The sequence below is a fragment of the Temnothorax longispinosus genome, unplaced genomic scaffold, assembly GCF_030848805.1.
Source record: "Temnothorax longispinosus isolate EJ_2023e unplaced genomic scaffold, Tlon_JGU_v1 HiC_scaffold_38, whole genome shotgun sequence".
Taxonomy (NCBI): Eukaryota; Metazoa; Arthropoda; class Insecta; order Hymenoptera; family Formicidae; genus Temnothorax; species Temnothorax longispinosus.
The window spans coordinates 110649-124921 of NW_027270209.1; the positions used below are offsets into that span (position 1 = coordinate 110649).

A 14273-nucleotide genomic window follows, 5' to 3' on the forward strand; every position below is an offset into this window, starting at 1 on the left:
CACATTCCCTATTACTGTTTGGATTGCTTTATAATAGCGCGATTGTTTAAATCCTGCTGCTCTGCACGAGATTCTGTAGCATAATTACTTTCAAAATTACTAATGTTTTCACAGGAATCTTTCTGAGATAAATGTTTATTTATACGTAGAGCAGTCGCTTTAGCTTCTCTATCTCTTATTACCGCTAATGGAAGCACTGTCTGAGCATCACTTTGTGGATCTTGAGGAAAATGTTCAATTGTATTCGATTCGAAAATCTTCAACAAATGTGAACGCATTACTCTATGATCATATCTAACTTCGTCAGGTTTAATATTAAACAATAATGAAATCGCAAAAGCTATAGCAAAAACTCCGCAATCATTACAGTTTGGTTGATATTGTACAGTAGGAAATTCGACAGGATTATTCTCAAAGTCGTACGTTGGAAATAATTCTCTCAAGAATATCTCGTGATGTTCGTGCAATTCTTGTTTATTTTGTGAATCATAGATATATATTTTTGTTGTATCGTAATAACTACATACCCAATGTCCGTTTCTATCTCTAAGTTTTGGATCTCCACAATTGAACGGAACTGACGAACTGTGCAATATTTGTATATGTTTTCTATCTTCTGGTATACGTTGAATAAATTGAGGCAATTGGATTCGCCATGTTCCGACAGGTTCATAATCTGAACAACTTCGCAAAAGTGTATGGAAATGATCCATATGAGCGTCCGTAATCCATTTGCCTCGAATAATTATATTTTTTTCTTTACGTTTTAAAATTACTTTCTTTTTTAAATTCTGTATGGATCGCTTTATAATAGCGCGATTGTTTAAATCCTGCTGCTCTGCACGAGATTTTGTAGCATAATTAGTTTCAGAATGTGTCTTTGCACTTTTAGCAATTGCTTCAGTTTCTGTCGCTTTTATTATCGCTAATGGAAGTACTCTTTGAGAAATAACACATTGTAAATCTTGAGCACGATTATTTGAGAAATTCTGTTTGCATCGTTGCTGCTTTGTAGCGCGATTTTCTAAATTCTGTTCCTCTGCAAGACGTTTTATAGCATAATTACTTTTAAAATGTCTTTTCATACGTTCAGCAGTCGCTTTAGCCTCTCTAGCTATTATCACTGCTAATGGAAGTACCTTTTGAGGATTAGCACATTGCAAATCCTGAGGAAAATGTTGAATAACATTATTTTCCAAAATTTGTATTAAATGTGAACGCATAAACTTATGTTCATACTTTACTTTGTCAGGTTTAATATTGAATAACAATGAAGTAGCAAAAGCTATAGCAAAAACACCACAATCGCTACTGTTCGGTTGACGTTGCACAGTAGGAAATTTGACGGGATGTTTTTTAAAGTCATGTGCTGGAAATAATTTTTCCAAGAATCGCTCATGATCTTTACACAATGTTTTATTATGTGAGGAATCATATACAAATATATTTTTTGTATCATAATAACAACACACCCAATGTGACAAACTATACAATAATTGAATGTGTTTTTTATCTTGTGATACAGGTTGAACCATATCAGGCAATTGTATTTGCCATGTTTCGACAGGTCTATAGTCCGAACAATTAATTAAAAGTTGTTGGAAATGATTCATATGATCATCCATAAGACATTCGCCTCTGCTAATTATATCTCTTTCAACAGGCAGTAAAGTAATATTCTTTTTCACCGACATTTTATTAAAAATAAACGGATTGAAAAATGTCTAACAGCCTTTTTCACAAGCGCACAGCACCCGTTCCTTGCAGGCGCACAGCACCCGTTCCCTTCAGGCGCACAGCACCTATTCTTTGCAGGCGCACAGCACCCGTTCCCTGTAGGCGCACAGCACCCGTTTCCTGCAGGCGCACAGCACCCGTTCCCTTCAGGCGCACAGCACCCGTTTTCTGTAGGCGCACAGCACCCGTTCCTTGCAGGCGCACAGCACCCGTTTCTTGCAGGCGCACAGCAGCCGTTCCTTGCAGGCGCACAGCACCCGTTCCTTGCAGGCGCACAGCACCCGTTCCTTGCAGGCGCACAGCACCCGTTTTCTTCAGGCGCACAGCACCCGTTTCCTGCAGGCGCACAGCACCCGTTCCCTTCAGGCGCACAGCACCTATTCTTTGCAGGCGCACAGCACCCGTTCCTTGCAGGCGCACAGCACCCGTTCCTTGCAGGCGCACAGCACCCGTTCCTTGCAGGCGCACAGCACCCGTTCCCTTCAGGCGCACAGCACCCGTTTCCTGCAGGCGCACAGCACCCGTTTCCTGCAGGCGCACAGCACCCGTTTCCTTCAGGCGCACAGCACCCGTTTCCTTCAGGCGCACAGCACCCGTTTCCTTCAGGCGCACAGCACCCGTTTCCTGTACTCGCACAGCACCCGTTTCCTGTAGACGCACAGCACCCGTTCCTTGTAGACGCACAGCACCTTTGTATTTACGCACAGCACTTGTTTGTACAACAGTTTTATATAAGTAATGGAAAAAAAAAATACTTACCTTATCCAAAATTCTCCTAGAGAGAATTCTGCTGGAATCCTTATAAATCCTACGCACAAATAAGAAGAAAAAAAATATATAAAATATGTAGAATACTACAAAGCGCGATCTTTGCGTGACTTTTTATTTTCAATGAGACTTTTTATTTTCTGATCAAAACACTATAAGAAAACTATTCTTTGTAAAGAATATATTTCGAGATATTTCAAATTTTGTCTTAAAAATATATAAAATATCATAAAATAATCATTTTTTATTCACTTTTCAATAATTTTACCTTCATATTTTTATACATGGAATATTAATTTTTACATTTGTAAAATTGAATAGGGAAGACCAGGGCAAACTCGACACCGGGGCAAACTTGACACTAGGCTTTTTGCCAATTTAAATCTATCGTAGAAACTTGCCTTTCCTACTGTAAACGCGTCTTTATGTGCCAGTATCATCAACGGAATTTAGTAGCATTCTGAGTTATAGTGTAATTTTTAACGCGACATAAGCGTTTTTAATAGTGAAAAGTAATTTTTCTGATCTCTCAAAAATGGTCTACTCTTTCATCGAGCTTTCGGGCAAAACTAAGCGACGTACAGCAAAATTTCCTTAAGCAATTTTGTACCTGAAGAAACGCTCTTTAAATGTGTACCATTAAATTTGCTTGAAAATTTTAATTAATTGTTGAAAATTGTCTTTGAAAAAATTGTGTCGAGTTTACCCCGGTATTTTTCAATTAAATGTGTACCATTAAATTTGTTTGAAATTTTTAATTAATTGTTGAAAATTGCCTTTGAAAAAATTGTGTTGAGTTAGCCCCGGTCTCCCCTACGTCTACAAAATGCAATCAAATTTTGTAAAATTTTTTTTCAACAATCAATTTCTTACATTATTCTGTGTATAAAAGTATTAAAGCAAAGTTATCGAAAAATAAATACTTTACAAGATATATTTTTTCAATTAAAAATACAAAATTTTTAAAATACCACGAAATTCGTAACTAAAGATAGCTTTATTATAGTGTTAGTTATAGTGAAAAGCTCTAAAGGTAAGCTACAAGCATGCGCAATAAAAAGTAAAAGTTTTAATTTAAAAAATTCAAAGTGACCTTCATCAGGTAACATTGACATCGCCACCTACGGTCAAACTGATAAGACTAGTAAATAGATATTTTTAAGCCCTACAACTTTTGTCTGAAACATATCTTTCTGAAATGTATAGTTTATAAAAACCGATAAATCTCCCCGAACGCGTGACCACCACCATACTTACAAGAGTATCAGCCGAAAAGGGATGAGCACAAATATTTCATTGTGCATATTTCAAAAACACAAATTGAGGAACATTTTAAGACTAAAATCAGTTTGCTATCAGTATTTTAACTGATACTTTACTCTTGTACGTATGGGATGCTCACGTTTGGGTCGGCTGAAAGGAATGAGCATGAAAATCTCATTGTGCATATTTTAAAAGCATATAAATTGTGGAACATTTTAAGACTAAAACCAATTCGCTATCTGTATTTTAACTGGTACTTCACTCTTGTACGTATGGGGTACTCACGTTCAGAGTGGCCAAAAGGGATAAGCGCGGAAATCTCATTGTGCATATTTTAAAAGCATATAAATTGTGGAACATTTTAAGACTAAAACCAATTTGCTATCTATATTTTAACTGGTACTTTACTCGTGTACATATGAGGTACTCATGTTCGGGGTGGCCAAAGGGGATAACCGTGGAAATGTCATTGTACATATTTTAAAAGCATATAAATTGTGGAACATTTTAAGACTAAAACCAATTTGCTATCTATATTTTAACTAGTACTTTACTCTTGTACGTATGACGTACTCATGTTCGGGTCGGCCAAAGGGGATAAACACAGAAATCTCATTGTGCATATTTTAAAAGCACCTAAATTGTGGAACATTTTAAAACTAAAACCAATTCGCTATCTGTATTTTAACTAATACTTTACTCTTGTACGTATGGGGTACTCACGTTCAATTCAGCCAAAGGGGATAAGCACGGAAATCTCGTTGCGCATATTTTAAAAACACATAAATTGTGGAACATTTTAAGACTAAAACCAATTCGCTACCTGTATTTTAACTGGTACTTTACTCTTGTATACATATAGATATAGAATGCTCATGTTCGGGTCGGCCGAAGGAGATGAGCACGGAAATCTCATTGTGCATATTTTAAAAGCACATAAATTGTGAAACATTTTAAGACTAAAACCAATTTGCTATCTGTATTTTAACTGGTACTTTACTCTTGTACGTATGGGGTACTCACGTTCCAGTTGGCCAAAGGCCGTGTTTTTATTTTTCCGCTACGTGCCCTACGAGCGGAAATATTGCGACGCAAAGTTAAAATGTGAAAATATTATATTAAGATATTTCTATTAATGTCGACGTCTCTCAATATATATATGACATATATATATATATATCAGAGAAATGTAACTTTCACTTTTTCGACACTGGTCGATAGACTTATCGGTCAGGAAGAAGATTTTTATTTAAGTAAATTAGAAAATAATATTAACAGGTCGCTTATCGTAATTTTTTAATTTTTCATTTAGTAAGATAGAAAAAATTTTATAACTATCTAACAAACAGTAATACAGCATTGCTCCACATAGATTTTTGTAGTAAATTTACCGCTCTACAAAAAAGATTTCTTATCATTTTTTCATAAATTCAACCGTTCAAAAGATATTCAAAGTTAAAGTTTGATAAATTTTATAAAACTTGTTTTTGCTTCTTATGAATTTTGTATCATATCGACTATCAAAAATTATGAAATAATCAATACATATTTTTGTAGAAAATTTAACAATCTACAAAAAAGGTCTTGTATTTTTTTCATAAATAAAGACGATATTAAGGTTTAAAGTTCAAAAATTATTCTTTTTTTTTCATATTAAATAAATAAAGCTCATAATTTTGTTATAATATGAAAAAAAAGAATAATTTTTATACACTGAACTTTAAACCTTAATATCGTCTAAATGATTATATTTATGAAAAAAATATAAGAGACCTTTTTTGTAGATCGTTAAATTTTCTACAAAAATATGTATTGATTATATTTCATAATTTTTGATAGTCAATATTATAAAATTTATCAAACTTTAACTTTGAATATCTTTTGAACGGTTAAATTTATGAAAAAATAATAAGAGATCTTTTTTGTAAAGCAATAAATTTACTACAAAAATCTATGTGAAGCAATGCTGTATTACTGTTTGTTAGATAGTTAAACAATTTTTTCTATCTTACTAAATAAAAAATAAAAAATCGCGATAAGCGACCTGTTAATATTAATTAATAATTAATATTAAGGGCTCAAACTTTAACAGGTATCTTATTTTACCCTCCTGCAAGTATATATGCTATTCGTGAAATAAAAAAAAGGCATAGTTCCTTTAAGAAAAAATATGTAATTTGCAACACGCATCTGCATACATTTCTTAAAAGCAACTATGTCTTTTTTTCATACCAATTCGTCTCATTATTCTGTGCATAAAAGTATTAAGGTAACATTACCGAAAACTTAATGTTTTACAAGATATTTTGTATTTTATGTCAAAATACTAGAACTTTCAAGCCTTATAATTCCAAAAGTTCTTAATTTTGAAAAGCTTTCGAGATTAGCTACAAGAATATGCATTGAAAAATAGAGGTTTCCATTTAAGAAATCAAAGGTGTCGTTTACATGAGCTTTAAACGACCATCCATGGTTAAACCAATGACACCGTCTTATGGCCCCCTCGAAACCAAATAACTTTTGTCTGAAACATTTTTCTCTCCCGGCCTTGATTCTCGAGATATTCGACTGGATGGATTAAAATGGTCCACCCTGTATAATCAGATCCGAAATTTGGGTACTATAAAGTACTAACTTGGGTATACTAACATAAAGATAAGATCATATTTCCAAATTTCGGATCTGATTATATATAATCATATAAAATTAGATCTTTTCATATCTAATAATATATTTTTACATCTGACCATATTATTTACATCTGACCATATTATACATTTTTTTTCTCGAGCAGTAGCGCTGATATTGGGCCTATTCTTTTTAGCTAAACTTCTTGCACGTTGGAGAGAAAAAGAGAAAATTGTACAAGAAGTTTAGCTAAAAAGAAAAGGCCTATTATCATCAACGCAATTGATAAGAACCTCGCAACGGTCATGGGGGGTTTTGGCTCCCAGTCAAATTTAACAATAATGTAGGATAATGTAGTTCATAACATGCTGATAAAAAGTGTCCATAGGCACCAAGCCCAAAAATGGACAGTTTCCGAGATATAAGGCATTAAAGAGTGGAAAAATAATGGTTTCAGGTTTCAGCTAATGGCAGTTTGCAACAGGCTGAATGCCATGCTTTCACTAAAACATTTACTTGATTGCTGGATGAATTATACTTATGCACAGTATGCGTGTTCACATAGTCAAGTCAATGATCAAACCATACGTAATATAATGTCATTGCATCGAATGACATGTATGCAACATATATAGCAAGCAAGAATCATTTACTTATTTAATGTTAATTTTTGCAATGTATGAAAAGTACAATATAATATTATAACTGTAATTCACAAGTCGGTTTAGTAGTATTATATTATACTTTTCATACATTGCAAAAATTAACATTAAATAAGTAAATGATTCTTGCTTGCTATATGTATATGTTGCATACATGTCATTCGATGCAATGACATTATATTACGTATATGGTTTGATTATTGACTTGACTATGTGAACACGCATACTGTGCATAAGTATAATTCAGCAATCAAGTAAATGTTTTAGTGAAAGCATGGCATTCAGCCAGTTGCAAACTGCCATTAGCTGAAACCTGAAACCCTCATTTTTCCACTCTTTAATGCCTTATATCTCGGAAACTGTCCATTTTTGGGCTTGGTGCCTATGGACACTTTTTATCAGCATGTTATGAACTACATTATCCTACATTATTGTCAAATTTGACTGGGAGCCAAAACCCCCCATGACCGTTGCGGAGTCCTTTGCATCCGCAGAATAAAAAACGTCTTGTAAATATTGTAAATATCGAGACGATAGATCCTTATCAAAACACTTATTTCGCGCAATTTACTTTTTTAATATAAATATAAAAATCTAAACCGTGGCACTTTGTTCTAGTAGAATAAAGATGAAAAAAGAAAGAAGAAAGTTCAAGTACGAAGCTATAGATAAGAACCGTAAATGGTAGCTTCTTAATACTTACGAGCAGTATAATTAGTTCTGTAATGCTTCTATTTGAATATACCTTATGTTAAATTGTGAATTTTTCAACAGATTAAATCAATGTAGAAATATCAAAATGTATTATATTTATTTCGTAAAAAATATAAACTATATTATCTCTATTAACAATACGATTTGGTACTCATGTTCGGGTCGGTCAAAAGGGACAAACACGGAAATCTCATTGGGCATATTTTAAAAGCACATAAATTGTGGAACATTTTATAACTAAAACCAATTCGCTATCTGTATTTTAATCAATTGTTATATTCACAGATCATCTTAAATACTTCTTATGCCCGTTTCCACCAACGTCATTTAACTTGAACCTTAGTTCAATTCACTCTTTGTCTGTTTCTAAGAGAGTCCATTGGAAAAAGACGAGTGAATTGAACTAAGATTCAAGTTAAACGACGTTGGAAACGGCATGTTTGGTATAAAACGGGAATTACGCATCCTTGTAAAATAATTTTTGTAACGACAGTATCCATAGATATATTACAGATTGTCACTAATGAACCGCCGATTTTATTTCACAAACATGGTTAACTCTTTGTCTCTTTCTAACGTCTCCCTTACGTCCATTTCTACCAATGCGGATTAATTTTGATCTTGATTTAATTTACTTTTTATCTTTTTCTAATTTTTAAACTAATAGGATAAAAAGTAAGTTAAACAAGGATCAAAGTTAATCGACATTGGCAGAAAAAACATTAGAAAGAGACGAAGAGTGAGTTAACCTAAAGTTAAAAGTTAACCGATGTTTGTGAAAAAATTAAACAATTTGTATATAATAATAATAATTTAATATGTATATTATTATAACATACCTCAAGGCACACAAACACAGAATTGCGTATGAATCCACGCGGCGGTGCCCGATTCAAGAAATCCTATTAAACACATAAATTTATAAGCTAAAAGAAACAGCAAATACTTTACTTGTAAATTATTGTTAATACTTACCAAATTACTATACACGTTTACTTCTCTTTTATTATGTATTTCTTTATCAAGAAACACCGCGGTTATCGCTTCACTGACGTGAATCGCTTCACTAACATAAAGCCTCTATCTATCTAAATCTATACCACCATAAACCAAATAAATCATGATATTACCATGAACAATCCCAGTCGATAATTCCATTTCGCGTATCATTGATAATGTTACCGATCGTATAAGAAAAAAAATTGTATATAAAGCGGGGAGCACAGACTTTTGCATAACGCATAATACGTAAGCATAAGAAAATTGATTGGTCCATATACATGTGCATAAAAAATAGATCAATCAATTTTTTATGCTTACGCATTATGCGTTATGTAAAAGTCTGTGTTCCCCGCTTAATACATAAACCGTGGATGAGCAGCTAAGTAACAATTAAATATGATTGGTTGGATCCAAAGATAAGAACCAATCACATTCTGTGTGCGTTCGAAAAAACGATTAGCGCTAAAAGCGCGCTCCCCGAACACAATCTCTATTATTACTTAGCCGCTGCAGTCGCCGCCGTCATTTGTTTATCAACCGACGTGACGACGACATCCGCGAATCCGCCTCGGCTGGAGATTCGTCTCGAACGGCCACGCCAGTCAAGTCCGCGTAATAGAGAGTCCGCACGCGTACGCAGAGTTCGAGTCGTTCGTTCTTGTTATTGTTACACGATCGGGACTCGCGAGGAACGAGGGATTCTCTTTTTTTTCTCCCCGACGCGAGCGCACGTGTACATACGTACATACACGCGTCCCCGCGTGCGTCTCCTAGTGCGCGACAGTGCGCGACGAGGATCCCAGCCAGCCTGGGCGATCTGGCTACCGAGATGAATAAGACTACCGTCGTTGGAGGGACAGAACCAATGGAAATAACAGTAAGTATTACAAAATCGAAACAAAATTTAATACTTGGTACAAGACACTACTGTGTCTGTTAATAATTAATTTTATATTACAGATGGAGCCTATGACCGAGCAGTTTCTGCAGGAGGCGAATAAACAATTACAAATTTTGGAACTGCAGCAATTTACGGAATTACCACCACCACCACCACCACAATCAACACTACCACAACCACCACTACCACAATCATCATTATTATCGGCGACGACTTCGGCGACGACTTCGGCGACGACTTCGGCGACGACTTCGGCGACGACTTCAACGACGACTTCGACGACGACTTCGGCGACGATTTCGGCGACGACTTCGACAACAACTTCGGCGGGTATGGTCGCGGACAGAAAGGTTGTGGCTGCAGCAATTCCGGCGACTGTGGCTGTGGCTACAGCAACACCGGTGGCTTCGTCCATTGCAAATTTGCCCCAATCCGAAAGACGTAAGTATATTTGCAATTTGATCGCTCGCGTAAATAAATAAAATAAAATATATATATATATATATAAATCTCATAATCGTTAAATAATTTCTCTTTTTGTTACAGCAAGGAGATGGGAAAAAAGCAAAAGAGCTCGCGGCCACCGCGGTGGCCGCGGCCGCGGCCGCGGATCATACAATTCATACAAACGTGGCAGCAACGCGAATCGCGGTGGACGTGGTGGACGTGGTAGTAGCGGTGGCAGCATAATCGTTCAAAAATTTTACATGTAAAATGTTTGATTTGATACACACGCACGCACGTGCGCGCACGCGCACGCACGCACACACACACACACACACACACACACACACACACACACACACACACACACACACACACACACACACGGCCTAGCCGCAGCCACTGTTCCCGGATTTGCACATCCTTCGAATCTATATCGCCGTTCCTAAAGAAAGTCATTTACATAACGCTTTGCAAGTTAATTTGAAAATTATACCGTAAGCTGAATTTAATTTTTACGTTTGGACAACAATATCCGTGAACTTGGAACAATTAATTATTCGCGTCCTGAATCTGTGTTCTAAATCTAAATGGAGTGATGATTTATTTTTAATTTAAAAAAATAATTATTTAATTTTTATAGTTTTCTTTAAAATATGCGAATACTTATTCTTTTTTTTTTCTATTGCGTTTTTTGAACTTTGCGGAACACATATATAGACATATACAAACACAACATAAATATATATTTGCGGAACACATATATAGACATATACAAACACAACATAAATATATATTGTACGTCGTAGATTTACTTCTTTTTTAACGGTGCGTGCGAGAACGTGAGAAAGAGAGTGAGAGATTAGCTGTAATTAATAAAATAAAACCAGAAAAAAATACTTTTATTGTATTGTTTATAGAAAAATAATTATTTAATTTTTATAGTTTTCTTTAAAATATGCGAATACTTATTCTTTTTTTTTTCTATTGCGTTTTTTGAACTTTGCGGAACACATATATAGACATATACAAACACAACATAAATATATATTTGCGGAACACATATATAGACATATACAAACACAACATAAATATATATTGTACGTCGTAGATTTACTTCTTTTGAACGGTGCGTGCGAGAACGTGAGAAAGAGAATGAGAGATTAGCTGTAATTAATAAAATAAAATCAGTAAGAAATACTTTTATTGTATTGTTTATTGCACTACCTAATGTACTGCCCGTTAGAGTACTCCTTTGTATATTATCTTATGTAACTGTATACTCCTTTATTTATATATTATCTTATGTAACTGTATATTACTTATATTACTTACTCTTCTAAAAAGGAGATGTGAAGTTTATTGTTGCCGCTTTTCCGCGATGCCGATTGGTTCTCTTGCTGCGCTTACTTCATTTGCAACTGTCATTGTATATTTTGACAGTTGTGTATAATAGGGTTAATAGTGAAATTAAATAAAAATCAGAGACATTAAAAAAAATATTCCTGCAAACAGGATGAAAAATATAGATTGTAACAATATAATAAAACAGCTCTTAGTTTGTTCTGTAGTTGCTATATTTTTACTGTATTACACTGTCTTTCTCTTTTTCTTTTATATTAAAATATCTTTAATTTGTCCAAGTTTTGTGATTGTACTACAATTTATCACTATTTTTTAAAAAAGACTAATATTTTTATATATAATTATGTTCCTACAGAATAATACATATTTCGAAAATTATTACATATTTTGATAATTAAACTTTTATAGATTTACATAGAATCATATATTATTAATAATTTAACGATAAAAAAGTCCAATAGCAACAAAATATAAAACGTTACATTAGTTTTCTATTTAAAAATGCTATAAAGATTATACATCATGAAGATCTTGACTGTGTATAAAAATATATAACTAATTGTAAGCTGTAAGAAATTACATACAGATAACTACAAATTATCAGACTTTCTTATCACATAAGAAATATTATTGTATTCATGAAACTCCCGAAATATGAATATGCGTATGTTACATATGATTGCATGTGTGTGTACTGAGTTTATAATAAAATATTTTGCTATTTGCCTGCTCTATGTGCTTTAATAATAATTGTTAATAATAACTGTTTAAAATTGATAATCATTATGTATTAATAAAATTTGCTTACGATATAAAAATACGTGACTATGTTCGACTTAATTTACGTGAAGATGAAAAATATAAAACGATTGCTAGTAAAACATTTACCACATATTTATAAATTTTAACTAACTGCCGATAACGCTTTGAATGTAAAAGCTGAATAGCCATAGTAATTTAATACGTAAAAAGCCCAGTTTTGATCATTGAGCAAATTACATAATTTATATTTAGATTACGCTCATAAAATCTAATATCGGTAGGCTTCTATAAGAGAAGCATTGTATTAATATGTCGCAAATATTGGACTAATCATAGCCTGAAAAAAGCTTTGTGCCCTCGACCATTCGGTATTTGACCCTGCAGTCTTAATCTGCGGACAGCTTCTCTCAAGTGCTTTGGTGGTAATGGACCGGTTTCATTCTGGGCCTCCATAACATCTAAAGCTATACAACAAGCACAATATAATCTAGAATTAAATTCCAATATTCTAACCGTACTATAAAAAAGAGCTCGTACCTTTTTCAACAATCTCGCCAACAAATACCTCAGCAATTCCCGACATAGCTACCCGACAACGTTCTGAAACACTGAACAGCCTGTTATGGTTTGCATAATCTGTGAAACATATTTAGTATAATACTTCTTTAATGGAATGGCTATTTCTTTTGTAAATAACGACTAAAAATAAGGTGCGTACCCTCTTTATAGCTGCTTTTGGAAATGCAGATCGTCTGTACATCTCGTATCTGTCCACGTGATCTTCAGTGAAGTTGGATACTAGTACTCTGTAAAAGAAAAGTTTTCAAAATATATTCTCAATAGTCAAGCAATAAACTTGTTATACATGCACATAAACTTGTAAGACGTCAAATACGTACTGCATCTTTTCTTTTTCCTCCTCTTCTATCTCTCTTCTGCTCTTCTCCTTACTCTCCCGCCTTTCTTTCGTACTGACTGGGTTGGCGAGGTATCATAATATCATTACTGAATATATCCTCTGCAGTCTTCGTCTTCCTTCCTGTCAAATTCCTGCTTCACAATCTCTATTGCCTCCACAATCCGGTAGGTAGAATTAGATCCTGTATTTTCAGTCTCTTCAGTATCCGACTGCGATTGAGAGCTCATTGCATCTAACAACTCCGCCTAAGTAATACAGATAATAATTAGTTAACTCTCTTAAAAAATAAGTTATAAAATTTAATTAAATGTTCAATGTTTTTTCTACTAACAGTAAAAATGGAAAAGTTACAAATTTTAAGTAACATCAAAGGAAAGGGAGACGTAAAAAGAAGGAAGATAAGAGAGATAAGTGATTTCGAAGTACAACAGATAATTACATAAAACAATTACCTTGTTGAATTAATCGTCGCGTCGCGTAATAAAGAGTCACACGGTCGGTCTCGCTCCGCGCGTATTAAGGCTCAGTCACAATGAGAAAAATAAGGAATAAGATAAAGGAATAAGGAATAAAGGAATGTCGCATCTCACTTCAGTACACGTACATTAAAGTGAGATGCAACATGCCTTATTCCTTATTCCTTTATCTTATTCCTTATTTTTCTCATTGTGACTGAGCCCTTACCGTGTCTCTCGATCGATCGAGATAGGTTAAGTGATGATGAACTGACTGACAGCGCGCTAAACGAACGCACTGTCTGCACTGCACTGCACTGCGATATCTCGATCGATCGAGATAGGTTAATGGCGTTTTCGATTTACTACTCGACCCGACTCGGGTCGCATCAATGGACGTGGAATACATACATAGATATGTATGTATTCCACGTCAATGATGCTAGAGTCCTGTATACATGATGCGACCCGAGTCGGTTTGAGTCGCAAATCGAAAACGCTAAGTGATGATGAACTGACTGACATCGCGCTAAACGAACGCACTGTCTGCACTGCACTGCACTGCGATACTAACGCCGCTAGCCGCCAGTGTCGAAAAGTGAAAGTGACGTTTCTGATTATTATGACGTCATCATATATATATCGGCGTTAGG

At 34.5% G+C, this 14273-nt stretch overlaps 1 protein-coding gene and 1 pseudogene across 1 annotated transcript; one reads left to right on the forward strand and one right to left on the reverse strand.

The window, feature by feature from the left end:
- Window positions 1-9292: 9292 nt before the first annotated feature.
- Window positions 9293-11018, forward strand: LOC139824454 (uncharacterized). The gene is made up of 3 exons (XM_071796983.1): window positions 9293-9651; window positions 9735-10116; window positions 10222-11018. Exons 1-3 carry the CDS (start codon window positions 9604-9606, stop codon window positions 10386-10388), a joined length of 597 nt encoding a protein of 198 aa, XP_071653084.1. The 5' UTR covers window positions 9293-9603; the 3' UTR covers window positions 10389-11018.
- A 910-nt stretch (window positions 11019-11928) lies between these two features.
- On the reverse strand, window positions 11929-13850 carry LOC139824455 (transcription initiation factor TFIID subunit 11-like; annotated as a pseudogene).
- Between the last annotated feature and the right edge of the window lie 423 nt (window positions 13851-14273).